At 44.8% G+C, this 27978-nt stretch overlaps 1 protein-coding gene across 7 annotated transcripts in view; it reads right to left on the bottom strand.

Moving 5' to 3' along the window:
* LOC126248617 (cAMP-regulated phosphoprotein 21) overlaps nt 1-27978 on the bottom strand; it is a 1051584-nt gene that overhangs the window by 360183 nt on the left and 663423 nt on the right. For all 7 annotated transcript variants that reach the window (XM_049949775.1, XM_049949778.1, XM_049949781.1 and 4 more), the window contains 2 exons: nt 10758-11133; nt 3183-3321 (listed from right to left, as the gene is read on the bottom strand). In XM_049949775.1, the coding sequence (XP_049805732.1) occupies nt 3183-3321; nt 10758-11133 (515 nt within the window). The remainder of the gene's footprint in view (nt 1-3182; nt 3322-10757; nt 11134-27978) is intronic.

Here is a 27978-nt window from a genome sequence, read left to right as displayed (position 1 = left end):
ATGTGAGACTATTTCACTCTTCATCTATACTGTCATCTTGGATACATGCAGGAAATGTATCACCACTTTACATGGAATGTGTAGTGGCACATGCAAGTTGGTGGCCACGAGAAGAGTCAAGATGTGGTACAGTCCATTAAAGAAGACTGATACACCAATTTTGCCATTCTTCCCTCTGAGGATATCTTTTCTGTGTTGGCTGCAATCCTGTCAGATTCATTACTAAGAGTTTCTTCTGGATATAACCACAGGAACAATCCCTCTATGGAGTTATTTCCCCCCGGGTGTTTCTTGAATTCTTTAATGTCCTACTGAAGTATGGAATCCACTTTATCCATGTCTCTTGTATCTTCTCTCTTCTTATTTGCAGACTATGTGATTAGTAAGGGGGAAACAGAAACATTTGGTATGTCAGATTGATTACCAATTCCATGACTTTACAGACAGGTCCTCATTAATCACATTGAAAGCAAGAAGAATCTGATAGATTCTGTTTTGAGTTCTGATCTTATATTCCATATTCGTCATCTGATAGTGAAGTTGGTGAAGCTTCTTGCTTCTTGTATACTATTTGCTGTCTGCTTTGATGATTTGGTTGAGCTTCTTCTTCTTCTTTTTTGGGGGGAGGGGAGCAGGGGGGGGGGGGGCACTTGCAAGTACAAATGCTTGCACTAGTGTTGTTCCTACATGCAGGGATGAAAGTAACAGCTGAAATGAGATGGGCTGAAAGCAATCAACTGATTTCTGAGGTGTGATATTACTGACTTGTTATGTTCCCTATCAAATGTAGTTCACCTAACCTTCTGTACAAGTTATTTTAGTATTTTTGATGCAGGGCTGGAGTGACCGAGCAAGGTGGCGCAGTGGTAGCACACTGGACTCGCATTCGGGAGGACGACGGTTCAATCCCGTCTCCAGCCATCCTCATTTAGGTTTTCCGTGATTTCCCTAAATCGTTTCAGGCAAATGCCGGGATGGTTCCTTTGAAAGAGCACGGCCGACTTCCTTCCCAATCCTTCCCTAACCCGAGCTTGCGCTCCGTCTCTAATGACCTCGTAGTTGACGGGACGTTAAACACTAACCACCACCACCACCTGGAGTGAGATGCTAAAAAATGTCATATTTAAGCCGTAAGGAGAGTTGTTCAAAATAACTATCATAAAATGCAAATTCATTATTCTGCAAGTGTGTTTTTTTTCCTTAATACTATCTTCATCATGAATAAACATAGGACTCATGGGAGATTTTATGATTATTTAAAAGCACAATTCACCATCTATTACTGTTTGTTGTTGGCATCACAGTGCTTTCAACTGTAGGCAGTCTAAACAGTTTGTGCTGACTGTGGTGTCTGTTATAACTTCTGATTTATATAATTTCCTCTTTGTGGTTATATTATTCAAACAGATCCACAGTTGTAGTCAGCTTTGTGTGTGTCAGAACTAATAGTTTCTACATGTTCCATATCTCTCTGAAGAGTTAGTACCATAATTCTTTCCCTTTGTTATCATCCAGCTATGTATGCCAAGTACGGTGTTATGTAATAGCCATCACTTTTATGGTGAGATAAGTATTGGGATTTTGGTGGCTGATGCACCATAAGATTTGGATTTTCTAATGTGTTTGTATATCTCCATGCACTTACCTAGGTGGCTACTTCTCCTATCCAGCATATACACTAGGTCTCACACCAATCCCATCTGAAGGACGGACTACAAATGGCAATACACTTTTTATCTTTGCCTGCATTTTTCTCTTAACACAAGTCACAGAAATATTTTATTCGAGTTATAAAGTGTTTTCATTTTTCTGCATGTAACTTTTTTCTTGATGGAAAAGGAACATCTGGTTCAGTAGTATGGAACTAAATATCTATATTAGGCGTTGCTGTAAAATAGGTAATGGAATTATCAGTTCACAATTTCAAATTAATTTACCAACATCTGGAAGTCTAACAGATTTTGTGATAATTATTTGTCAAGACATCACGATCAACACAAATGTGAACCATGTCATACAACAAGAAACAGATATGGCAGGTTAACCAAAAGTGTTGCTCTCCTCATCAATAATGCTTGAACAAATTCATCTACATCTTCCACAAATTGACATATGCAGCCCCTACACCACAAAAGAGTACAGTGCATAGTGACGGGTACTTTGGAACAGTATGTGTCAAATCACTGAAGCTGAATGGCAAGCTGATTCATCTGAGAAGACCAAGGCCAATTTCCTGTTGCATCCTTATTCTATCCAAGCTCGAATTCTGTGTCCGATGCATTCAGTCTCGATAGAACATTAACTTTTATTCTTTTAGCCATGCCATACTCTAATCTATTCGAGTATGAAATGCAAGAAAAATGCATGCTAATTCTTCCTATTCTTACAATAACTGCATGAAATGAAAAATGTAAACTGTACAATTGTTCCACACACTGCTGCGAATATATTAAGTGAACTAACAGTATTTTGCGTGAACAACATCCTTTTTCTTCCAAACAATTTCCACCCAAGTTACTAAAGTGTTTCTGTTACAAGCTTCCACAAATTTTATCAAATGGTTATGATCCTGGCAGTGCATCTGATATTCCTTCAATGCCTTTGGTGAAGTTTGAGACCATGATGGTAAGGACCCCAAAAAGCTGTTGAATTCATGTAGAATATATCACACTAGGATCTCTTTTTGATTTCATCAACATGTCTACTACACTTTCCCTGAATTTTTCCAACAAATGTAAGTTTTTCATTACCATACCTTCAAGAGAATTTCAGGCAGGGAAAAATTTCCTCACTCTACCTACAGCCCTGATGCAGACGGCAGTGATTTTAGCCTCTTTGTTTATTTAATGTAATTCCTTGTAGAGCAGTGTTCCTGTGGTAATGATAATGATAAATGAGCAGAAGCTTTCATGAGCTGTCTATGATCACAATCAGCCAATACCTATGTCAGCGATGTCCCCACATCATGATGGAGTGTCTTGCTAGGAAAAAAAAGGAGTGGTATGGAAGGTGTACCTACAGTAATTGTGCCTGAGCAGTAAACATCATTCATTTTGCTACTCATACCTTCCATATTTAAATTATTTATCATATATGAGGTTATCTACATACTTAAAGATAAAGTGCTCTCAGATCTAGTATATTTAAACAAACCAAAAATTTTCCATAACTATAGGACTTACTTGTTGTCTCTTGTGAGATTCAACATTTCATGCTCTATTTTCAGAAGTAACATTCTATCCTTATGATTCTTGTTCAGTGTTTCCCTTATGAACTGCTGCAAATCCACGCCAGTGCTGTCTGTATACTCGTTGCTGCTGCCTGCAACGCATTATTTCAAACATTTATCATATACCTAAAACAAATAATTAATATATATATATAGTTACAGTATGAAAAAAAAACAGAACATCAATAAAAACGGTTGTGGTTGCACAGTCTGTCCTGTATTATATGCACTAACCTCTCTCTGGAGGGGCAAAACAGCTGAAACAGTCCATAGTGATAGAGATCTTGGATATAGTGTTCGCACATACGTGGGGGTGGGGGGGGGGGGCGCAGGGAGGCGACAGTGGAGGAGGGAGGGCAGGATCGGAACTTGCGGATGATTGGCGACTGATGCAGAGACTCGCAGTTGTCAATCACCGTAAATAAATATAACGTATTGCACATACACAAGCAAAGAGGTCCATTACAGTTCGATTGGCGATAAACCACTGGAAACAGTAACAACCGTAAAATACCTAGGAGTAACTGCATACATGTCCGAAGGAACATTGCATCGTTCTACTGCATTGCAATATCATATCTTAAAAGAAAGTTTGGCGGAACTTTGGCGGTTTGAAACGGGATAGATTGCCTTTCCACTGTAGTTCTTCACATTTAGTAATTTATCAGAGTACTCTTTCCACCTTCTCCTTATCTCCTCTGGTTGCATTAATAGTTCTCTGCTTTCCCCTTTCACTAGCTTTTTGTATGCTTTTCCTTCCTCATACTCTTTGTAATTCCATATATCATCCTCTTACCACTAGTAACATCTTTTTCCAAGTCTCAGATGAATTTCTGTCAGCTTTTCCCCTTTTCTTCTGTTACCATTTTTTTTACACTTACTTTTACTGTTCTGTTATTTCCTTTTACTTTCCACTGTTCGGTCTCTGTTCCATTCATGCCAGGCTTTCTTCTTTTCTTTTACTGCCTCCTTCACCCTTTCATTCCACCATGGTGTCTCCTTTTCCTTTACCCTTCCGGACACTCTGCCACAGGTCTTCTCAGCAGAGCTTCCAAACGCTTCTCTGAACTTACCCTAATCCTCTTTTTTTCCAATAGTAGATTATATTCTTCCTTGATGGCAACTGTTTTCACCAAATACTCCAATTTACGATTTTTGACCTCCACTTGTTCCATTCCAGTTTTCTTTTGCGTAGACACAACAGCCTAGCCGCACATAAAGGAGTGATTTCTGTAATATCGAATGTTTTAAATCTGTTTGATACGTTGCCAAAAGGCCTACGGAATAACATTATTCGTGGGACCAATGTTACCTTGGAAATATTTGTATCAGTGTTGCAACAATGCCTTTTAACTTCGCATCTCTAACCTGTAGCCAGCAAAACAGAAAGCTGTCTACACTAGAGTAGAGCTAGTTACCACATCTGTAATCACAATGCTGCTGCCAGCTCTGGAATACTGTCGGCACAGCAAAGTGTGGGGGCCACACAGTCGCAGTGGTACCTTGGATTACAAACGTCTGAGACCCGCACTGCGCCGTTTCTTTGCCCTCTGATTCATTTCCTCTCGTAACAGGGATGGAAAGAGCAACAACAAATACCACCAATTCCAGCTACCTTCCAGCTACCTTTGAAAGGTACTCCACTACAGTCATAGACCAGATGTGGATCATCCAACACACTACTGCTACACTATGTGATCAAAAGTATACGGACACCCCCAAAAACATACGTTTTTCATATTAGGTGCATTTTGCTGCCACCTTCTGCCAGGTATTCCTTATCAGCGACCTCAGTAGCCATTAGACATCGTGAGAGAATGGGGCGCTCCGCAGAACTCACGGACTTCGAATGTGGTCAGGTGATTGGGTGTCACTTGTGTCATACGTCTGTACGTGAGATTTCCACACTCCTAAACATCCCTAGGTCCACTGTTTCTGATGTGATAGTGAAGTGGAAACGTGAAGGGACACTTACATCACAAAAGCGTCTCTTCTGTTGACTGACAGAGACCGCCGACAGTTGAAGAGGGTCGTAATGTGTAATAGGCAGACATCTATCCAGAACATCACACAGGAATTCCAGGCTGCATCAGGATCCACTGCAAGTACTGCGACAGTTAGACGGGAGGTGACAAAACTTGGATTTCATGGCCGAGCGGTTGCTCATAAGCCACACATCACGTCGGTAAATGCCAAACGACTCCTCTCTTGGTGTAAATAGCGTAAACATGGGACGATTGAACAGTGGGAAAATGTTGTGTGAGTGACGAATCATGGTACATAACGTGGGTGATCCGATGGCAGGGTGTTGGCATGGCGAATGCCTGGTGATCGTCATCTACCAACGTGTGTAGTGCCAACAATAAAATTCGGGGGCGGAGGTGTTATGGTGTGGTCGTGTTTTTAATGGAGAGGGCTTGCACCCCTTGTTGTTTTGCGTGGCACTGTCACAGCACAGGCCTAAAATGGTTCTAATGGCTCTGAGCACTACGGGACTTAACAGCTGGGGTCATCAGTCCCCTAGAACTTAGAACTACTTAAACCTAACTAACCTAAGGACATCATTCACATCCATGCCCGAGGCAGGATTCGAACCTGCGACCGTAGCAGTCGCGCGGTTGCAGATTGAAGCGCCTAGAACTGCTCGGTCAGAACGGCCGGCAGCACAGGCCTACATCAATGTTTTAAGCACCTTCTTGCTTCCTACTGTTGAAGAGCAATTCTGAGATGGGGATTACATCTTTCAAAACGATCGAGCACCTGTTCATAATGGACGGCCTGTGGCGGAGTGGTTACACGACAATAACATCCCTGTAATGGACTGGCCTGCACAGAATACTGACTTGAATCCTATAGAACAGCTTTGGGATGTTTTGGAAAGCCGATTTCGTGCCAGGACTCACCGAACGACATCGATAACTCTACTCAGTGCTGCACTTCGTGAAGAATGCCATTCCCCAAGAAACCTTCCAGCACCTGATTGAACGTATGCCTGAGAGAGTGGAAGCTGTCACCAATGCTAAGGGTGGGCCAACACCATATTGAATTCCAGCATTACCGATTGAGGGCACCACGAACTTGTAAGTTATTTTCAGCCAGGTGTCTGGATACATTTGATCACATAATGCAGATGCCACCTCCGCTAGCTGTGGGTCTGCAGGCTGTGGTTGGTCCTGATGCCACCAGGAGGTGAGCTGGTGCCTTCCAGCTGGGGGTGCTGCTGACTTCAGGGCACCTACTGCTGGTTATGGTTCCAACCTGGCCCGACTTACTTCTGAGCTGCCTCCTGCCTGCAGGTGTGCACTCAACTACTGCAGGCTTGCATCTGCCGGCTACTGTCGCTGCATCCTACACCTAGGTCCTTGGTTTGCCTTGGTGCTTGGGTGTTTCCTGCGCAGAGTGCCACTTCTGCACAACACGGTGTGACTGACTTGCTACAGAGCTCAAGCTCGTTGCCTTTTCGCTTCGTGTCTGGGCCGGACATGGAACTACACTCGCCAATGTACTGACAACGTAACTTTGTCACTGCTGCTGCCTGTATGGTGTAACGACTTTGGGCACTGGCCGTCATGCTGAGCTAACCACACACATCTGTCCAGGGCCAGCCTGTGTCTGTGGATGCTGACTGCAGTAAGCCGACATTTCGACTGCTGTAAAATATGCAATGACTAAATGAATTAGTGTCCTTTCACTGTATCTATGACTTTACAATGGTTTCCCACCTGGCTCTTCGTGACTGCCGCGCTGCCAAACACCTGCACCATCATTGCGACCTACAGCGATGTTATTAACATGCAAGCCATCAAGACACTCGTTACAACTAGTATCAGAAGTGGCCACTGGATTCGAGAAGCATCGTGGGTCAACGCACACCCCATCAGCCGAGTGAGGTGAGTGAAGAAGAAACTAACTTTTCGTGTTTATAGTTTCTGTGAGTGCGATGGCTGGTTATCACCCGGATTGGTGTAGGCCTACGTATTTTAGGAGCAAATTCATAGGGTCCAGACTTGACTCAATTTAAGGAACATGTAAGGGAATAATGTGCTGATAAGCTTCCAGTGAGGTGCACACCATGAAACGTACGAGGTCATAATGCACGTTGTACACAATCAGCGCCAGTGACATGCTCCTTTTGTTGCACGTAGTGCTAGACAGTGTGCATGGGTCATGATCAGGAGCAGGGACTCGACAATGTTTCGATAGTGTTACAGTTACTTGTATTTATGTTGGTCCCATGTTGTTTCCCTTGTTGTTTTCTTATGCACTAGACAAAGGCTTCATAATGACTAATCCAAAAAACACAGGGGTTTACCACTCTGGTAGTGGTGCACTCTTTACTGGAGCAGGTAGCTCAGTTGAGAGCAGATGATACAGAGCTACATAAGCAGTTGTACGCTGTAAGAGAGGGCATGGCCTCGTCAAGTCTGATTGTTCCCACCTTAGATTGCCCTCCGCCACACACCGTTGGGTGGCTTGCGGAGTATGAATGTAGATGTAGATGTAGATTCTAGCCGATTTAATCCTTATTCATGCAAATATGAGTGATGGCGTGCTAACGTTTATAGATAAGCTGTGAAGCTGAGATTTTGTACAGATGAACAATTGTTGCAGAGGACCAAGCTGCGTTGACAGGAGACGCGAAAAATTATGTCATCTACCATGAGGACCTAAGGAATGCTCAAGTGTTTGATGAACTCAGGAAAGTCCGCAGCTCGTGGTCGTGCGGTAGCGTTCTCGCTTCCCGCGCCCGGGTTCCCGGGTTCGATTCCCGGCGGGGTCAGGGATTTTCTCTGCCTCGTGAAGACTGGGTGTTGTGTGACGTCCTTAGGTTAGTTAGGTTTAAGTAGTTCTAAGTTCTAGGGGACTGATGACCATAGATGTTAAGTCCCATAGTGCTCAGAGCCATTTGAACCATTTTTTGAACTCAGGAGAGGTCTGACATACCGCTATAAGAGGCAAAACAGCTACAGATACTATTGTGAAGAGTTAAATTGGATGTTACAGAAGCAAAACGAATTTGTCGGGAATTTTCTAGATAGGATATAGAAGATCAGTGTGGCAACCTATCAATTGATGGATAGTGACCTAACAAATAGGATCTTTCTGGAGGAAGCGAAAGAAACGGTGTTGGATGCATTTCTAAGGTGACTGCCACATAATGTGGCAAGAAAGATACTGGCAGAATTTCCAAAGGACTTATCTGACGTCATAGGCATAGCTGTGGCACTGGAGGAAACGAATATGGTAACAAGAGTCCGGAGATAGAAGAAATATCCTTTCTTCTGACGTGAAGTGATATTGGTGTGGTTTTTTGGGTACCATATGAAGAGAGTGTCTATAACAATAATGTAAGAGATGAGGTAAAGTGAGTCCCTGAGAGTAGGAATGTAGGAGTAGATGGCACAATGGGAAAGGATGTAACTTAAATAATCAACCATTAAACCTTAATCACAGTTGTGAGTACTTCTCATGTAACTACAGTCGTGCAGTCCCGTGGACCGAGTTAAGGAGGCAGGAAAAATACGTAAATTCCACCATCTAGCGCTACTGTTTGCGTTTAGTAACACATATTTATTCTTCAGTTATACGTAAATGGTAACGTATGTACAAAATATTGTTTCAGTACTGTGGAAAAGACCCATTCATATTGCACTCGAAATTCTCATGGAAATTTACGGTGATGGACACATATCGAAATATTTAAGTGTAGCCCCATACTTGAAACTTAGTAGTTGCAGGTTAATGTTGAACAGGTACCATCAGTGTTAAAATTAATGAGTATTCTTGGCAGTGAATTACATAGAAAAAATCTACACTACTGAAAGTGGCCACATATCGCGTCACCCTACACGCACGGCGGACACACCTTACTTGAGCATTCCAGGCAAATTGGGACCTTGCACTTGCAACACAAATAGCCTGTCTTCCTCTTCTTCTTTGGTGGACAAATTGGACATGTCTTCCTTCCATCCTCAGGTTGTTTTTCCTCCTTTTCGAGGTCTTCATGGAGGCGTACCTCAGCTCCTAGAACTCGGCCGATTAAAACATTTCGCTTCTCGTGGAAGGTGTTTGTTCATTATTCTTTCGCGCATTGAAGGTTGGATCAGTTATTTCGCCAGAACTTTCATGAAGTTCATCCTGGTAAGTACAGTTCTTTCTTGAATGTCTGATGAACAGTATATGCACTGATAACACTCATATCAAGAATACGGAAAAACATAGCCAGGGGTCAGCGTTGTGTACGGCGGCTTAAACAATATTTAGCATTCTTTTCATCTACAGTATCTACACCACTCCCTGTGTTATCATAGGGGAATATAATTACAGGCTTTCACTTTGCACCTAATCTTCTACGGAGAGATGCATGGTTGATGTAAGAATTACTGCTTTTCCTTTCTTAGGCACGTGGGCAATCAGCGTGGTGTGTTGGGTAAATACGTACAGCGTTGTTCCAAATTCATGTCCACGGGAAGGCATGAAAGATGATTTAGATGGAATATATATTTTTGACTTACAGCGTCCTCTAAAGCTGATTAGCATTTCATGAACTGTAGCATTAACTCAAAGACTATAGGACCGCTGCGAGTTTTCATGGAATTAATGTAGAATGATCGTTATAGCAGTTGCTGGATCAGAAATCTTACGTAACTCCCTGGCATCGGGGTTTTCAAATCTAAGGAAGTTGAGAACTACAGCAAATCTTGCTGATGACATATTGATACGGAAAATATCACAGCCAGTTCCATCAATACAAAAGAGCGAACGTATGTCTTCGTTATTCGATTGGAATACAGCAGTGTAGATTAGAAGCCCGATGAAATTCTTCATTTCACATATTTCACAAAGTCTGACTTCTCTTCTCTAAATATTTGTGTATTTTCTCGGAATTTTTTCAAGTTTTTCATTTGTCCGCTAGCTGGACTGCTGGTAGCACTTCGGAACTCACGTGTGATTCCTTTCGCAGATTTCGAACGATTTTTTACTACCACGCTCTTCAATGATCGACAGGCCCTGTCCGTAGCCAGCCGTTGTGGCCGAGTGGCTCTAGGCGCTTCATTCCGGAACCGCGCTGCTGCTACGGTCGCAGGGTCGAATCCTGCCTCCGGCAGGTTAGTTAGGTTTAAGTAGTTCTAAGTCTAGGGGACTGATGACGTCAGATGTTAAGTCCCATAGTGCTCAGAGCCATTTGAACCATTTTGAACCCCTGTCCGTCAGTACACGAGGTCTGCTTGGCCTTTGTTTAGCTGCGGTTGTTCCTTCACAATCCATCACCAACAGTCGACTCGGGCAGCATTAGAAGGAATGAAATGTCCCTGATGGATTTATTACTCAGATGACACGCAATGACTAGTCCACGTTGGAAGTCATTGAGCTCTTCTGACAGAACCATTTTGCTGTTACTGCTTCTCTACTGACAACAAAATACTACCCGCCTCCTTTTATATTGGAGTGTACGCCTCTCGTGACATCTAGAGGTCAATTCGGCATTACACGGCTACCGATCAGACAGTGAATGTGGGTGACTTACCTCTGGAGAGCGAGGGCGAGGAGCCGTCGTTGCTGCCCTGGCGGCGCACCTTGTGCCTGGAGGCGGGCCGCGCCACGCTGAGGCTGGCCTGCTGCGCGGGCAGGTCGGCGGCCTCCTGCTGACCCTCCGGCGTCGCAGCGGCCGCCGATTCGCTCTCCCCCGCTGCTTCTGCCTCTACCTGCGGCTGCGGCTGCGGCTCCCGCTGAGGCTGCGGCTGTGCGTCCGCCTCCTCCTGCTCCTCCTCCTCCTCCTCTTCTTCTTCTTCTTCTTCTTCTTCTTCTTCTCCTCCTTCGTGCTGTGCATCAGGATCTGGAGGCGGTGACGCCTCTTCTGGGAGTGCGTGACTTCGGACCAGCAGCTTCACTTTCGAATTCGCCTGCAAGCATAGGCCGTACACACAACGTAAACATACGTACAGAAATTTAATTTTTATTACGTACTGGAATTAATTTAGTAATACGTAGAGTTGTAAAACCACCGTAGGCTACTGTAGACTTAAAGACACAAAGACACACTGTCTGCGAGCGGGCATTGATTAAAATCGATGGGGAAAGTTGAAAATTTGTGCCAGCCCAGGATTAGGACTTGGGTCTCCTACTTACTAGGCAGATGCTCTGCCCACTAAGACATCCAGATACAGTGGCCTCTGCAACTGAAGAGACTGTCCTGGAACGCCTCCCGTTAGACCCAAATTCTCAACTTATCCAAACACTACTAATGTAGTGCCCTTGCCCATTATCCTCATTACTCGCGGCATTTTGCTGATTCCCATAAGACGTGGGGCCTATGTCTGCATCTGCACTGAATGTACCAAACTATATATATGTAGATATGCGGTATCTGTTCTTTCAGACATGACTGAGAAAACAGAAACCATATATAAGGTGAACATTAATAAAACCGACAAACTGCATAGATGGATTCCCGACTGGAAATGGAGGAAAGAACTTCGTATGAACACATATCCGGAAATGCATTGTTGCCATGGTAGATGCCGTTGACGAAAGACAGTTCCTCTGACCACGCGCAGTGTGTTCCTTGTGTGCTGCAGTCTGTGTGATTGACGCAGCGTACTGTAAGCAGGAGAATGGTCCGGTTTTCATGTCAGGAAGAAGGCGAGATGGTGTTTATGTATGGTCAAGCAGATGAAAAACGGTCGAGAGGCAGCACGGCTATACCAAAACAATTATCCTCTCAGACACCAACCACATCACACAACATTTCGAGCCCTTTTTGCGATTTTATGTGATCATGGGTCCTTTCAGACAGATGAACGTGCAGGGAGGGGCGGACTGGGTGTGAACCGCGTTTGGAGGACTGCACTCTAATGGATATTGAGGCAAATTCTAGTACGTGCTTAAGGAAAGTGGCCCACTAACACGGTGTAAGCCAAAAGTACAATTACGTGTATCTTGCTTGACAACCGCTACTATCCTTAACACCTGCATTCCCATGGAGGCCACTTTGAACATCTGTTATGATGCAGATGCAATGCGCCTCTGTACTGTTGACACAGAACTTGTTGTACAGTTCCATATTTTTCTCAATAGAATTCCGGTACAAGAGGATTGATAGCGAGAGTGTTTTTACTCGGCAGAAATAAAACAGTGGGTAACAAGCAGGAGAGAATGGACCAGACGGTGTTTATTTATTCATTTTATTTCGTGTGTGGCACGTTTCCTTGCATCCTTTCCCTTGTGTGACCTGGGCTGTATGAATGAGAAACTATGTGAAGTAACAGATAGCTTTGGTCAGAGGTTGTAGTATGGTATGAGTAGAGTGGTTCAGTGGTAGGATAGTACCAATCCCTAAACACGAACAAGTTTGGAAAAGATAGTGTGCAAGTCAGGTCCGAGAGGTCGCGAAGGTTAGGTTGGTGAACCACTCCCTCCACCACCTTTAGAACGAACAACGGTTAGGCGATGTGACCGCAGGTCCACTTGTTCCACGGTAGCGGTGCTGGACAGACGTGGAGACGTAGCTCGACTTGTGGTAATATTAACAAAGGTATTAGAATGTTTCAAATCTGTTCGTTACTTACGTCCAGATGTTGGAATCAGATTGAGATTACCACGAAACCCACATAAGTGAGTTCATTTTGGTAATTTGGTCAAATTTCAGTAAGAAATTTGCGTTTGTGCCTTGGTCAGCATGCACCATGAGCCTTGCTCACGGTCGTATTATTGCTTTGTGCGTAACAGAAGTTGTCTCATGTAATGTGTTTTAATGTGATGTTTCTTTTAAAGTATTATTTTGGCGGATTTTTTTTAAATTTCTCATATGTTTTCTTTGTGTACTTGGTTTCCCGCCACGTGGTCGGTTAGAACAACCGCCAGTGCAGTTTCAGTCTGATCATGTACACTACACGAGTGAATAACTATACGGTAGTGCGTGAGTGTAAGATAGGGAAGGAATAATCTTGTGTGTCGGTATTTTTGCATTTCTGTTGGCTACCGCCACTTGGCCATGTGTGTGGAATAGTATCAACGTGCTAATCAGTAAATGTTTCTTGTGCCCGCAAAACTACACTCCTGGAAATGGAAAAAAGAACACATTGACACCGGTGTGTCAGACCCACCATACTTGCTCCGGACACTGCGAGAGGGCTGTACAAGCAATGATCACACGCACGGCACAGCGGACACACCAGGAACCGCGGTGTTGGCCGTCGAATGGCGCTAGCTGCGCAGCATTTGTGCACCGCCGCCGACAGTGTCAGCCAGTTTGCCGTGGCATACGGAGCTCCATCGCAGTCTTTAACACTGGTAGCATGCCGCGACAGTATGGACGTGAACCGTATGTGCAGCTGACGGACTTTGAGCGAGGGCGTATAGTGGGCATGCGGGAGGCCGGGTGGACGTACCGCCGAATTGCTCAACACGTGGGGCGTGAGGTCTCCACAGTACATCGATGTTGTCGCCAGTGGTCGGCGGAAGGTGCACGTGCCCGTCGACCTGGGACCGGACCGCAGCGACGCACGGATGCACGCCAAGACCGTAGGATCCTACGCAGTGCCGTAGGGGACCGCACCGCCACTTCCCAGCAAATTAGGGACACTGTTGCTCCTGGGGTATCGGCGAGGACCATTCGCAACCGTCTCCATGAAGCTGGGCTACGGTCCCGCACACCGTTAGGCCGTCTTCCGCTCACGCCCCAACATCGTGCAGCCCGCCTCCAGTGGTGTCGCGACAGGCGTGAATGGAGGGACGAATGGAGACGTGTCGTCTTCAGCGATGAGAGTCGCTTCTGCCTTGGTGCCAATGATGGTCGTATGCGTGTTTGGCGCCGTGCAGGTGAGCGCCACAATCAGGACTGCATACGACCGAGGCACACAGGGCCAACACCCGGCATCATGGTGTGGGGAGCGATCTCCTACACTGGCCGTACACCACTGGTGATCGTCGAGGGGACACTGAATAGTGCACGGTACATCCAAACCCTCATCGAACCCATCGTTCTACCATTCCTAGACCGGCAAGGGAACTTGCTGTTCCAACAGGACAATGCACGTCTGCATGTATCCCGTGCCACCCAACGTGCTCTAGAAGGTGTAAGTCAACTACCCTGGCCAGCAAGATCTCCGGATCTGTCCCCCATTGAGCATGTTTGGGACTGGATGAAGCGTCGTCTCACGCGGTCTGCACGTCCAGCACGAACGCTGGTCCAACTGAGGCGCCAGGTGGAAATGGCATGGCAAGCCGTTCCACAGGACTACATCCAGCATCTCTACGATCGTCTCCATGGGAGAATAGCAGCCTGCATTGCTGCGAAAGGTGGATATACACTGTACTAGTGCCGACATTGTGCATGCTCTGTTGCCTGTGTCTATGTGCCTGTGGTTCTGTCAGTGTGATCATGTGATGTATCTGACCCCAGGAATGTGTCAATAAAGTTTCCTCTTCCCGGGACAATGAATTCACGGTGTTCTTATTTCAATTTCCAGGAGTGTATTTGATTTGCTTATAATGAAGTGCGTCACATAGAATATACGGTTTAAACTCTTGTATCTAGGAAAAGATCAGATGTTAACGCCAATTGATGGGATAAAGACTTGCAATATTTTCCTGCCATATGACGGAACGCAGGATTAAGCCAAAACGGCAGTCATAGTCAAGTGTACCGCTTGCTACTCCCTCTTCAGCATACGTTTTAGTGAAAATTGAAATACTTAGGCAGATACCCTTCCGCCCTGACCGAATTCGCTGTTAGTGTCTTTGCTGAACTTGTTCTGCGTGACCTATAGCATTTAAACGTAATATCAATTGAAGGAACAGGTTTAAGTATAATTGTTTGCCTGCATAAAATTCCGCTGAAGCTGCCCTCCCCTCTCCCTTTCCATAATTACTTAGCGAAAGATAATCGTGTAAACTAGAGAGAGCAATTGTGATGATGTGTAATATGGGAGGACCCGCTATTGCATAAGAATGGACAGTAACTATTACAATAAATACACGACTGGTTGTTGAAATGCAATAGGTATTAAATAAATATCAATTAACCTATATTCTCGACTGATTATTTCCTCATCATAAAGAATTTCCTTGATCATAAAGAATAAGTGAAAGTTAGTCGCTACCTCAGTCGCATGCTGGGCCGACAAATGAAAGTAAATAAAAGCTCTATGCTGCCTATTAAGCCCAGCATAAGAGCCTTCTGTAGTGGTTCTAAAGACTGCGTTATGCGTTACCTTCACATTTTTACCAGTTGGTTAAACCCACCCGATAGAAATTAATACCCCAGCAGTAACTCGCAGGGGCCTGTAACTTCGTGGACTACACGAATTTGTGACACCAGTACTACAGAGGGTAGCTTGCAGGAGCTGTAGGACATAAGCGATGGTAATCTTCCTACCATGTCAAGTTTACCGGTACCACTGGTAGTATGGTTGCGCTGCACTGTGTTTCGGGACAATTTGTTGTCGTTGCATGCACACCATGAATTCCCAGACCTTTTTTCCTCCATTTTCAATCAGGAATACGTCCTTGCAGTTTGTGGGTTTCATTAATGTTCACCCTATATATGCTGTACACTGTCACAAGGAAGCGTAGGCTACAGTAGTTTTCCTCGTAACTTTGGTCAGTTACGTTACGGCGTAAAGTAAAGCACCGGCACGCCAGTCGGAAACGACAGAGAGGAGATGGCTGTGAGAAGACGTCAGCCAATCATACACTGATCGACCCCGCCAGGAAGACAACGCGACAGCAGCGGCCCCTGTGTGAGGAGGACATAAGCGCCGCGACCGACTGGCGATGGCCCAGTTGAATAGAAGCTTCCAGACTAGAGACTTGGATAGAAGCGTCAACGATCGTTACTTCGCTTGTACAATCTATGTAACACAAACTTGAGAACTGGTATACTGAAGAGATTGCTTATTTTGTATGTCGCTTTTGCTTGCGGTACATCTGTGTAACTGACATAGTTAAGTATTGGATCTTCTCTTTTTTGTAATAAAACTCATTAATACAAATTGTTTGAATTGTTTGTCTAGCTAACCGATAAGGCAGGGTTAGTGGACCCTACATATTTGACAACGAGCATGGAGACATATATTTGACGACAAGGCTGGATTTAACAAGGTAAGTTCACAACCTCGTTACCTGTATGTTAGGTGTGTTGCATACATATCTGGCATTATCTCATTTCCATCTTTTTGTTTGCATATACGATCAGTGCTTTACTAGATTCCCCTAGAAATTGGAAGCAGTGAACCGTGTAGAAACTGAGTAAGGATATATACAGGGCCGCGTAACCTACGAAACATTTTTTTTTCTGCATAGTTATCCTTCTACCTCTTACTTAAAAATAAACAATATTTGTAGCAAACTTGAAGTTGTTAGTGTTTAATTAAGATTTTATTCGAAAATTGTTGATTTGTAACCTGAAACAGAGGGACATTGAAAGAAAAATAAAAAAAAAGTAGATCTATTATATAGCGCTAGAAAACGCAATGTCCTAAAAAAAAGGCGAAATTAAAAAAAAAGTAAAGCAAAGCACACCAAACATTTTTCCAATACGTCGTCGAGATTACATACGAGGTGTGGCTAGAAAAAAACCGGACTAGTACTGGTGAAACAATAAAACGAATGCAATAAGGCTGAAATTCGCGTGGCCTGTCACGTGACTCTCGCTCCGCCTACTGCTCGAGTTTCATCTGCCTCCTGCACTCAGTCTGCCCGTGGCGTCAGTTTTAAGTAGTTGACGTTTTGTCTGTGCGGCGGAAAATGTTGAGTGTACAGAAAGAACAGCGTGTTAACATCAAATTTTGTTTCAAACTAGGAAAATCTGCAAGTGAAACGTTTGTAATGTTACAAGTGTACGGCGATGATTGTTTATCGCGAACACAAGTGTTTGAGTGGTTTAAACGATTTAAAGATGGCCGCGAAGACAACAGTGATGACACTCGCACTGGCAGACCGCTGTCAGCAAAAACTGATGCAAACATTGAAAAAATCGGTAAACTTGTTCGACACTTTCCTTGTCAACTCCTGTTAACTCAGACACTGCTCTGATTGTTAAACGGCGATCTTGTCGAACAAGTTTACCGATGTTTTCAATGTTTGCATCAGTTTTTGCTGACAATGGTCTGCCAGTGCGAGTGTCATCACTGGTGTCTTCGCGGCCATCTTTAAATCGTTTAAACCACTCAAACACTTTTGTTCGCGATAAACAATCATCGCCATACACTTGTTGTAACATTACAAACGTTTCACTTGCAGATTTTCCTAGTTTGAAACAAAATTTGATGTTAACACGCTGTTCTTTCTGTACACTCAACATTTTCCGACGCACAGACAAAACGTCAACTACTTAAAACAGACGCCACGGGCAGACTGAGTGCAGGAGGCAGATGAAACTCGAGCAGTAGGCGGGGCGAGAGTCACGTGACAGGCCACGCGACTTTCAGCCTTATTGCATTCGTTTTATTGTTTCACCAGTACTAGTCCGGTTTTTTTCTAGCCACACCTCGTATAACATGTTTCTGTAATTCACAAACAACTTCCGAACTTACCAATAATAACAGGAAACTCTTGCCTTTGATCATGACGAAAAACGTTCTATTAAGTGTAAAAAACAATAATAATAATAATAATATAGATTTTAATATTTTGTGCATCTAAACTGTAGCTGGATCGAAAGTAATTGCTTTGATTATATACACTACTGGCCATTAAAATTGTTACACCAAGAAGAAATGCAGATGATAAACGGGGATTCATTGGACAAATATACTAGAACTGACATGTGATTACACTTTCACGCAATCTAGGTACATAGATCCTGAGAAATCAGTACCCAGAACAACGACCTCTGGCCGTAATAACGGCCTTGATACACCTGGGCATTGAGTCAAACAAAGCTTGGATGTCGTGTACAGTTACAGCTGCCCATGCAGCTTCAACACGATACCACAGTTCATCAAGAGTAGTGACGGGTATTGTGACGAGCCAGTTGCTAGGCCACCATTGACCAGATGTTTTCAGTTGGTGAGAGACCTGGAGAATGTGCTGGCCAGGGCAGCAGTCGAACATTTTCTGTATCCAGAAAGGCCCGTACAGGACATGCAACATGCGGTCGTGCATTATCCTGCTGAAATGCAGGGTTTCGCAGGGATCGAATGAAGGGTAGCGCCACGGGTCGTAACACATCTGAAATGTAACGTCCACTGTTCAAAGTGCCGTCAGTGCGAACAAGAGGTGACCGAGACGTGTAACCAATGGCACCCCATACAATCACACCGAGTGATACGCCAGTACGGCGATGACGAATACACGCTTCCAATGTGCGTTCACCGCGATGTCGCCAAACACGGATGCGACCATCATGATGCTGTAAGCAGAACCTGGATTCATCCGAAAAAATGACGTTTTGCCATTCGTGCACCCAGATTTGTCGTTGAGTAAACCATCGCAGGCTCTCCGGTCTGTGATGCAGCGTCAAGGGTAACCGCAGTCATGGTGTCCGAGCTGACAGTCCATGCTGCTGCAAACGTTGTCGAACTGTTCGTGCAGATGGTTGTTGTCTTGAAAACGTCCCCATCTGTTGACTCAGGGATCGAGACGTGGCTGCACGATCCGTTACAGCCATGCGGACAGGTGTCTGTCATCTCGACTGCTAGTGATACGAGGCCATTGGGATCCAGCACGGCGTTCCGTATTACCCTCCTGAACCCACCGATTCCATATTGTGCTAACAGTCATTGGATCTCGAGCAACGCGAGCAGCAATGTCGCGATACGATAAACCGCAATAGCGATAGGCTACAATCCGACCTTTATCAAAATCGGAAACGTGATGGTACGCATTTCTCCTCCTTACACGAGGCATCACAACAACGTTTCACCAGGCAACGCCGGTCAACTGCTGTTTGTGTATGAGAAATCGGTTGGAAACTTTCCTCATGTCAGCACGATGTAGGTGTCGCCACCGGCACCAACCTTGTGTGAATGCTCTGAAAAGCTAATCATTTGCATATCACAGCATCTTCTTCCTGTCGGTTAAATTTCGCAATTTCGCGTCTGTAGCACGTCATCTTCGTGGTGTAGCAATTTTAATGGCCAGTAGTGTAAAAGCGCAGATGTTATGTGATTAACTAATTTTTATTACTTGCGAAATGCAATTTATGTTTTGTAAGGATATAGAATATACAGTGGATTAACACTTAATGATGTGCGAAAATAAACAAAAGCAGAGTAGTCGTCAGCACCCAGTTTCTCTCTTACACATTCGTTTGTTTCTTTCCCTACAAATGCTACCAACAGTACCAACAATCCTACCATTTACCAGGTTTAGGTAGTTATAAAGTTCTAGAGGACTGATGACCTCAGATGTTAAGTCCCATAGTGCGCAGAGCCATTTGAACCATTCACTAGGTCACTTACGTATTTTACCAAAACGACTGAACCATAGTTTAGATAGAGCGCAACTCTAGTAGTACGATATGCAGCTTTTCTCTTGGTAAAGTAATGCATGCGTAATGTAGATGTGATTCGTAGACAGGGTAGGAGTGATTACTGCAGATGTCACTCTTTTATATTTTGAAATGTATCATTCGGTAGTCAGTCTGAATGTAGTTAGTGATTATAGAAGCCGAGCTGTGTCCAAGGCATTTCCCTTAAGCCACCCATTCACAGACTGATTGGTTGGCCAAACCTCTCCCTGCCGAGCGGGTCTGCCCCGACACATTTGCCTTTGTGGTGTACGATTTTATAGCAGTTGGATCCAGAGTCTGGGTGCATTGACTCCATTGGTGCTCCACTACCTGCTAGCCCCGACATCTATATGCCACCCCACACTCCATCGTTTTCCCTTCTTTTTAGGCATGTTGAAACCCGCCACGTGACTGGACACAGATAAGGGGCAGTTAGGACAGGGGTTTCGAAATAAGCTGGGACCTGAACTGTTGTGAGGCAGTGGTTAGCTGCCGTGCCATCCCGTCCATTCTGGTGGGCAGTAGGCAAGTGTCATTTGAGGGGATGAACTTTTAAGCAGACAGGGGCCCATAGCTGGCATTCACAGGCCGACAAATCAGCCAACCCCCCCCCCCCTTCCTCTAAAACCACTGAGTTGTTCGCCAACCTGTCTGATTATGTGTAGGCACATTGTGACTGCGTGGGGGGCACTACCTGCGCCCATTCATGTGATAGCTTTCGCCATGCTGAAACAGAAGGGAAAAGGACAGAGTATGAGGTGGCAGGTAGAGGCCGATGCTATCAGGTAGCGGTGCACCAGTGGAGCTGAAGTACCCAGACCCTGGACTGAATGAATGGCGTGTGACGAGGGCCTCCCATCGGGTAGACCGCTCGCCTGGTGCAAGTCTTTAGATTTGACGCCACTTCTGCGACTTGTGCGTCGATGGGGATGAAATGATGATGATTAGGACAACACAACACCGAGTCCCTGAGCGGAGAAAATCTCCACCCAGCTACTGAGTGCGGACACCCTGGACTCAACCGCTATAAAATCGTGCACCACAAAAGTGAAAGTGTTGGGGAAGACTAGCTCAGCAGGGAGGGAGGCCAACCAGTCGGCCTGTGAATGGGCAGCTTTATAGTGGAAATTACGTCTACGAGGCTATGGCATTTTTCAGTGGCATATCTTGTGATTAAAAGCGACACAGACAAGGTGGACGGGGATGACTGGACGTTGGGCTGTGAACAGTGAGTGCCTCTTGCCGGGCCAGCATGATAAGATCAGTTCATTACATGGGAAATGCATAGTGCCATTGATAATGGACAACTTTGTAGTCTGCCGACGCCTTGCTGGCGCTGATATTTAGGAACAGGCCATGTGGAGTTTTGACACGAACACCAGACCACATTCTCTTTGCTCAATGTTTGCAAACTTTAGAAACAGAGTTCCGCCATTCGTTGAAACTCTCAACTTTCTGAAGCAGCGGTATTTTTGTCAGACGTGGACTCCAATCGGCTGAGGTTGAGACAGTCCTTCAAACTGGTGTAATTTTTGTGGTATTGTGAGCGATGGTATGCCAGAAGGAAAGTTTTAGCCTCATTCACGATTTAGGACTCTCAATTCTAGATTCAAGACTGTCACTAAAATTTCAGTTTTGGGATTCGACAGTAGATTTTCAAGATTCGTCGTTTGGGTTAGCGATTCGGGCTTGAAGATTAGTGTGGCTTACACGCCCGACATTTGAGATGTGCGCGACAGCCTTCTGCAGTCCATCACCTGCTGCAGCGCCAGTTCACGATCCAGCTCCACATATTGAGTGTAAGTTCACACAGCAGTGAGGCGAGTCGGTAGCACTGACGTGGGAATAGGCACGTTTCTATGCTTCATATAACTAGGGACTTATATCGATCACGTATTGTGAGTTGATACCCTGGCCAAAACTTTGCTATTTGATCGTCATGCATGTTTAACCCTTTCACTTTTCGGAATAGATGCAATCGTCGTGACCAACGTGACACCACATTTGCTATTCAATTAGGTACACCGCGATTTTATTACCACAGTTTGTCCCATTCCTCCGTGGAGTATCATTTCCTACCCAATATCGGAAGGAACTAATTTGCACCGAGCGAGGTGGCGCAGTGGTTAGCACACTGGACTCGCATTCGGAAGGACGACGGTTCAATCCCGCGTCCGACCATCCTGATTTAGATTTTCCGTGATTTCCCTAAATCGCTCCAGGCAAATGCCGGGATGGTTCCTTTGAAAGGGCACGGCCGACTTCCTTCCCCATCCTTCCCTAACCCTATGAGACCGATAACCTCGCTGTTTGGTCTCTTCCCCCAAACAACCAACCAACTAATTTGCACGGCTTCAGATTCCTTCGTGCACTCACCTCCAATTTGTGAGATGATCAGATTTGTAATTTCATGTCCAATGTTGTTTGACATCGGTCAAACTTTGTCAATAAATCATGATTTTCATTCAGTAGATGAACGTAACCCCTCCCTGCACCTACACTTATTTATTTAATAAAGGACCTATTTGTCAGGGCCACCCCCCTGTTCTGTTTCCTTGGGAATATCTCATTTCATACATCTGAATTGCAGTGGGACGATCTGAATATCAAGAGGGGATGCTCGATACAGATCACTGATTTATTAGGTACAAGTATTCCCATAGTCCCACTGGTGTCTTGCAATATTACTGGACCTGTCATACGAGGGTAAATTGGAGTTAGATGGCCGACCGTCATATTCTCATGAAGATACACCTAAAAATCGCTGCATCTACAAGCACACCACACACATGGATTACACAAAAATATGGAAACGTCGCGATACATGCATGATTGAACATAAATTCAGATTCTAGCCAAGCTGGCAGGTTGCGCTGTTTTATTTGACCACGAACGTCACAACGGCACCTTCGCAACGTCAGTCTTTGCCAGAACAGTGTTCTGTGTTGTTATGAGTGCATTGTGTTGGAATTAATAAATTCGAACGTGGAAAAATAGTTGGTGCTCGTTTGGTGAATTCTTTCCAAATCAAGTGAGCCCAAGTGCTTCGTGTTTCAAGAGGCACCGTATCGAAGGTTTATAATGCATACAGGGAAAATGGAAAAGTATCGTCCACCAAGTCACACCGCGGACGAAAGTGTGTGTTTAGTGATCTTGGCGGACGGTCATTGGACAGGATTATGACGGAAAATTAGTGGACGACAGCTACAAAAGTCACTACAGAACTGAATGTCGTACACGTAAACCCTATCAATGGCAAAACAACACAAAGGGAGTTCCTCAAGTTGGGGACTGCAGAGCGAACTGGAATTCCAAAACCACTCATCAGTGTTGCAGTCGCTCATAAGAGAAAAACGTGCTACCGAAGCCATAAAGCCATTGTCCCCATTGTTATTCTGAAACGTCTCAATCCTGCCAAGGGCTGTGTTAAGATTTCAGCTGGTCAGGTCCATTCTACGGTATAGTATTTGGGCCCCAATGGTGATACTGTGCCGCGCGGGATTAGCCGAGCGGTCTTGGGCGCTGCAGTCAAGGACTGTGCTGCTGGTCTAGGCGGAGGTTCGAGTCCTCCCTCGGGCATGAGTGTGTGTGTTTGTCCTTCGGATAATTTAGGTTAATTAGTGTGTAAGCTTAGGGACTGATGACCTTAGCAGTTAAGTCCCATAAGATTTCACACACATTTGAACATTTGGTGATACTGTGTACGAAGACGACAGGGTGGATGTTGACACACCTCGTACCATCCAGGACTGGTTTTGTGCGGTGGAGGGTCAATTGTAGCATCTCCCTTGACCACCACAGTCACCATATCTCAGTATTATTCAATCTTTGTTTTCTACTTTGAAGAGAACGTTGCGTAATCGCTATCCACCGGCATCATCGTTACCTGAATATGCCACTATTTTACCCGAAGGATAGTATGAGATTTCACTGAAAACCATGCAGGACCTGTATTTATCAATTCCGAGATGGCTGGAAGCTGTTTTCAATTCCAACACGATATTAGGCATTATAATGTGTTGTTTTTTGGTGTTTCCATATTTTTGTCTATCCCCTGTATCTTGCCTGAACAGAAGTGAACAAAAGTCTAAATGATAGTTATCAAAGTAGGCATTGGTCAGACTATGGCGGAGCATAGTCAGGTCGGAGACAAGCGCTCTACAAAATGTTAAAATTTATGGATTCTTATAAATAATCCTTTCGCGATCAGTATCGCAAATTTTACTTACATTCATGATAACTAGTTTCAGCTAAGCCAACCCGCCAGGGTAGCCGAGAACGCTAACGCGCTGCTTCCTGGACTCGGGTAGGCGCTCCGGCCCCGGATCGAATCCGCCCGGCGGATTAACGATGAGGGACGGTGTGCCGGCCAGCCTGAATATGGTTTTTAGGCGGTTTTCCACATCCCGCTAGGTGAATACCGGGCCGGACCCCACGTTCCGCTTCAGTTACACGACTCGCAGATATCTGAACACGTTCGCACTATTCCATTAATTACACTCGACGCAGACAGTAGGGGTACACCAATTCCATCCCGGTGGGTACGCGATGGCGGCAGGAAGGCCATCCGGCCACTCATTTCCACGAACCTTGCCAAATCCGTTCCTAACAATGCCGACCCTGCGTCAGCGCGGGACAGGGCACCAGTGAAAGAAAGAAAGAAAGTAAGTTTCGGCTAAACCAGCTAGCCACTGTCAGGCCTGAACTTTGTAGAAAATTGCACATGAGGGAGAGTAGTGACAAATTGTCGTTTTGACATAGGTTACGCGAAGTTAATAAATACCAAATATGACAAACATTGCTGTGTCTAATCACCAGGCCAACAGCAGATACATTGTCATCAATAAATTTGTGTGCCTAACAGCATTCATAGCCTAACCTTTTAGAACCTGTATGGCTCAATGAGATTTAATATAAATGTCACCTAAAAATATGCAAACCAAACAGAAAATGTAACGTAATGTTTCATTATACCATTGAAAGACTGAAACCACATATTTCTTACCCAAATGTGTGACATCTTTCTAGCCCGCATCTCGTGGTCGTGCGGTAGCGTTCTCGCTTCCCACGCCCGGGTTCCCGGGTTCGATTCCCGGCGGGGTCAGGGATTTTCTCTGCCTCGTGATGGCTGGGTGTTGTGTGCTGTCCTTAGGTTAGTTAGGTTTAAGTAGTTCTAAGTTCTAGGAGACTGATGACCATAGATGTTAAATCCCATAGTGCTCAGAGCCATTTGAACCATTTGACATCTTTCTATATGTAGCACCAGTAATAACAGCGTAATATGACCATGTCAGAACAGGCAGAACAAATGTTACAGTGAATTGCTATCACGGCATGCACTTGTTGGCTGGGTTACTAGAGGCGTGGTGGCTGAGATCCGTAGGAGGTTGCAGCTGTCCTTTTAGATAACTAACTCGTGGTCAGGATAGCCCTCATTTATCTCGGTTTTGTTCTGAGGGATGCTGGCGTTGCGCTCTATTGTATGTGTAGCTTTTGTCAGCGTCGATAACGATGACTGCCCAGCCACGTGTTCATCAGGGTTCAAATGGTTCAAATGGCTCTGAGCACTATGGGACTCAACATCTTAGGTCATCAGTCCCCTAGAACTTAGAACTACTTAAACCTAACTAACCTAAGGACATCACACACATCCATGCCCGAGGCAGGATACGAACCTGCGACCGTAGCAGTCCCGCGGTTCCGGGCTGCAGCGCCTAGAACCGCACGGCCACCGCGGCCGGCGCTCATCAGGGATGCGTTGTATTGAAGACTCTGCAACCAGATTCGTAGGAGGCTACTTTGGGGTCTGCGGTCGCCTTAGGTGGAGGGCTTTCTGTTTTCTAAGCAGCAGACGTTTGAAAAAGTGATATGGAGACTTCTCTGGAATTTCGTTGATGTTCCAGAGGGTTCAGTATTTCCGAGAAATACAGATTGCATGAAACGTCTTGTTCTTGTCTTTTGTCTACCAGTGACTGTTTTCCGCAGACTGGAGACAATATATTAATGCCACCAGAAGAATCTCTTTGTGGACCACCCGTGGCAGGACTCTATCCCTGCCTACAGTGAGGAGAGGGAGGGATGAGGGGTGGAAGGGAGGGGAGAGAGTCGGACTACCTCCAAGTTGGTTAGTTCATGAGCGCTCCTCTAGGACACAGTTGCAACTGCTGACCCTCTGTAATCTTCTGGGGTCGTTTTTTGCGGTAGTTGTGTTATTATGATAATTTTTCCCCAATCCCCAGTACATGTATTCCATTATGACGCATTGATTACGAGTGCTGTTGTTTTCACGACAATTTCGATGTGTAATTAGAACAGTGATGCATTTGCCATCAGTTGCGGTAGTGTGTGTTGGCTTCAATCACCTGGGCTGCAGAGTGATTGTCGAGCAGGCATCTGTAGCGAACTTTGAAGTCAAACATCGATGGATGCAGCTCTCAGCTGTACGCTTACAGGTAATACTCTTATTAAATTCCTCTCTAACACCAGCTTCTCATCAGTGGAATATATTTCCCACCAGAAAATAAAAATAAAATAAAGCTAATACCTCACATCCAACCTTTTTCCCGCTAGCTTGTGGGTGTAGGGTAGAGTCTGAGTGCATCTGCCAGTACTTTTGAGTCGTATTGTAAAAATTTTTTCCAGCAGGATAAACCGTTTGTATGGACTTGTCAATTGTTGAACTGTATTGCTATTTTAGGCAGTGCTTGTGTAGCGCTATACCTATAGTTATGTAATTAGGCCCAATCTTTATGACTAATTACGTAATTAGGGGTTCATTACTTCAGTTTCCCAACCAAAATAAATAAAGATCAGCAACCTAAACTTCCTCTCCCGCATCTGGGCTGTTTCTAGGGGTAGTGTGCTTTCCGCCCAGAAGGACCATGGTTTGAGTCCCAAAAAGGGAACCATCATTTTTAATTTCCCTTCATTTCCAGGGTAGGGGGTGGGGTGGGACGTCATCGCAGTCCTGGGTCAAAGAAATTCCCAACCAAATTCGAAATTCCCACCAAAATTCGAAATTCCCGCCAAGATTCGAAATTCCTGCCAATAGAGTTGTTGAGGGGAGAGGGAAGGGGAAGTGGAGGGGGACGGGGGTGGGGAGGGGGTGACAACCCACGTGCCAGTTGAGGAAAAAACATGTCATCTGGGAGTGGGTTGTGGGGGCATGTTTAGGGGTGTAATTAATCGATCAATTTAATTAATTTGCATATCAATTTGATATTAAAATTGCACCCATGCCGCTAGCTACCTACTACTGCCATAGTTTTCGAATTATTCAAAATAGAAATTCAAATGCGTTTTCCTTGAATAACTTGAAAACGGTGGCCTCCAGCGCAAACGTAACCAAGTATAAAATTTAACTACATTAAATTTCCTTCAAAAATTTCATGTTTATTTTTTCTGTAGAACTAACAATTTGCATGTATCGAGTGACAGAATATGAAAATCTCGTGTACAGTCTTCGAAGGCGTTGTGGGTTGCTTAAAATCCATGGGTTTGAAGGGTGTAACCAAATTCCCTTTACGGACTTTGAGGACATTTTACTTACTCCAAAACAAGAAAAAAGTCTAGTAAACATGGGCTGTAAAACACATACCTTACAAGCTATAAGAACTTGTTCATTTTCACTACTATCGAACATCTCCTCTATTGAACAAGTGCTAATAGCTGTTATGATATGCGGTTTAAAACCCACATTTACTCGCATTTTTTCTTCTTTTGGTGTAGAGAAACTGTCCTCAAAATCTGTAAAGGGAATTTAGTTACAACTTGCATGTAAGAATGCCATAAGTATACTGAAAACATGGATCTGTCTTAACACCAATGTACTGGGTTTTTATGATATAAGTGCAGTTCCTCAAGGAGGTCCATTGTGGGCTGTAATTATATCATGGCAGCGATTCTTGAAAGATATGCTAATGCATTAGTGTGGAAACGATTTACACCGGAAAAATGTTGGCTTTATTGTGGCCACCAGGTGCAAATCTGGCACTGTACACAGTTTGTATGATACCTACGCTGCCATTTGACAAGCCATAACGTAAGCTAACAGTATGGCTCTCGAGAAGAGAGACTGTGCGCTGTAAGTGCTTTAAGTGAACGGCAGCAGTTACAGTGCTGCATTGCGAGAGCATCGCCGACTGAAGGGTCTGAGGAGAGGCACGATGTCATTAAATGGTTTCAAAACGATGACATTGTAATTAGAAAACTCGAGTGGGCTCTCATCTCGGTGGACGTTACTGAAGAGATTGTTGCTGCTGTAACTGACCGTGAAGTACGTGCCAGGGATACT

The sequence above is a fragment of the Schistocerca nitens genome, chromosome 3 (genome assembly GCF_023898315.1).
Source record: "Schistocerca nitens isolate TAMUIC-IGC-003100 chromosome 3, iqSchNite1.1, whole genome shotgun sequence".
NCBI lineage: Eukaryota > Metazoa > Arthropoda > Insecta > Orthoptera > Acrididae > Schistocerca > Schistocerca nitens.
Note: the sequence above shows the minus strand (reverse complement) of the source record. Positions and strands in the feature narration are given on the sequence as shown.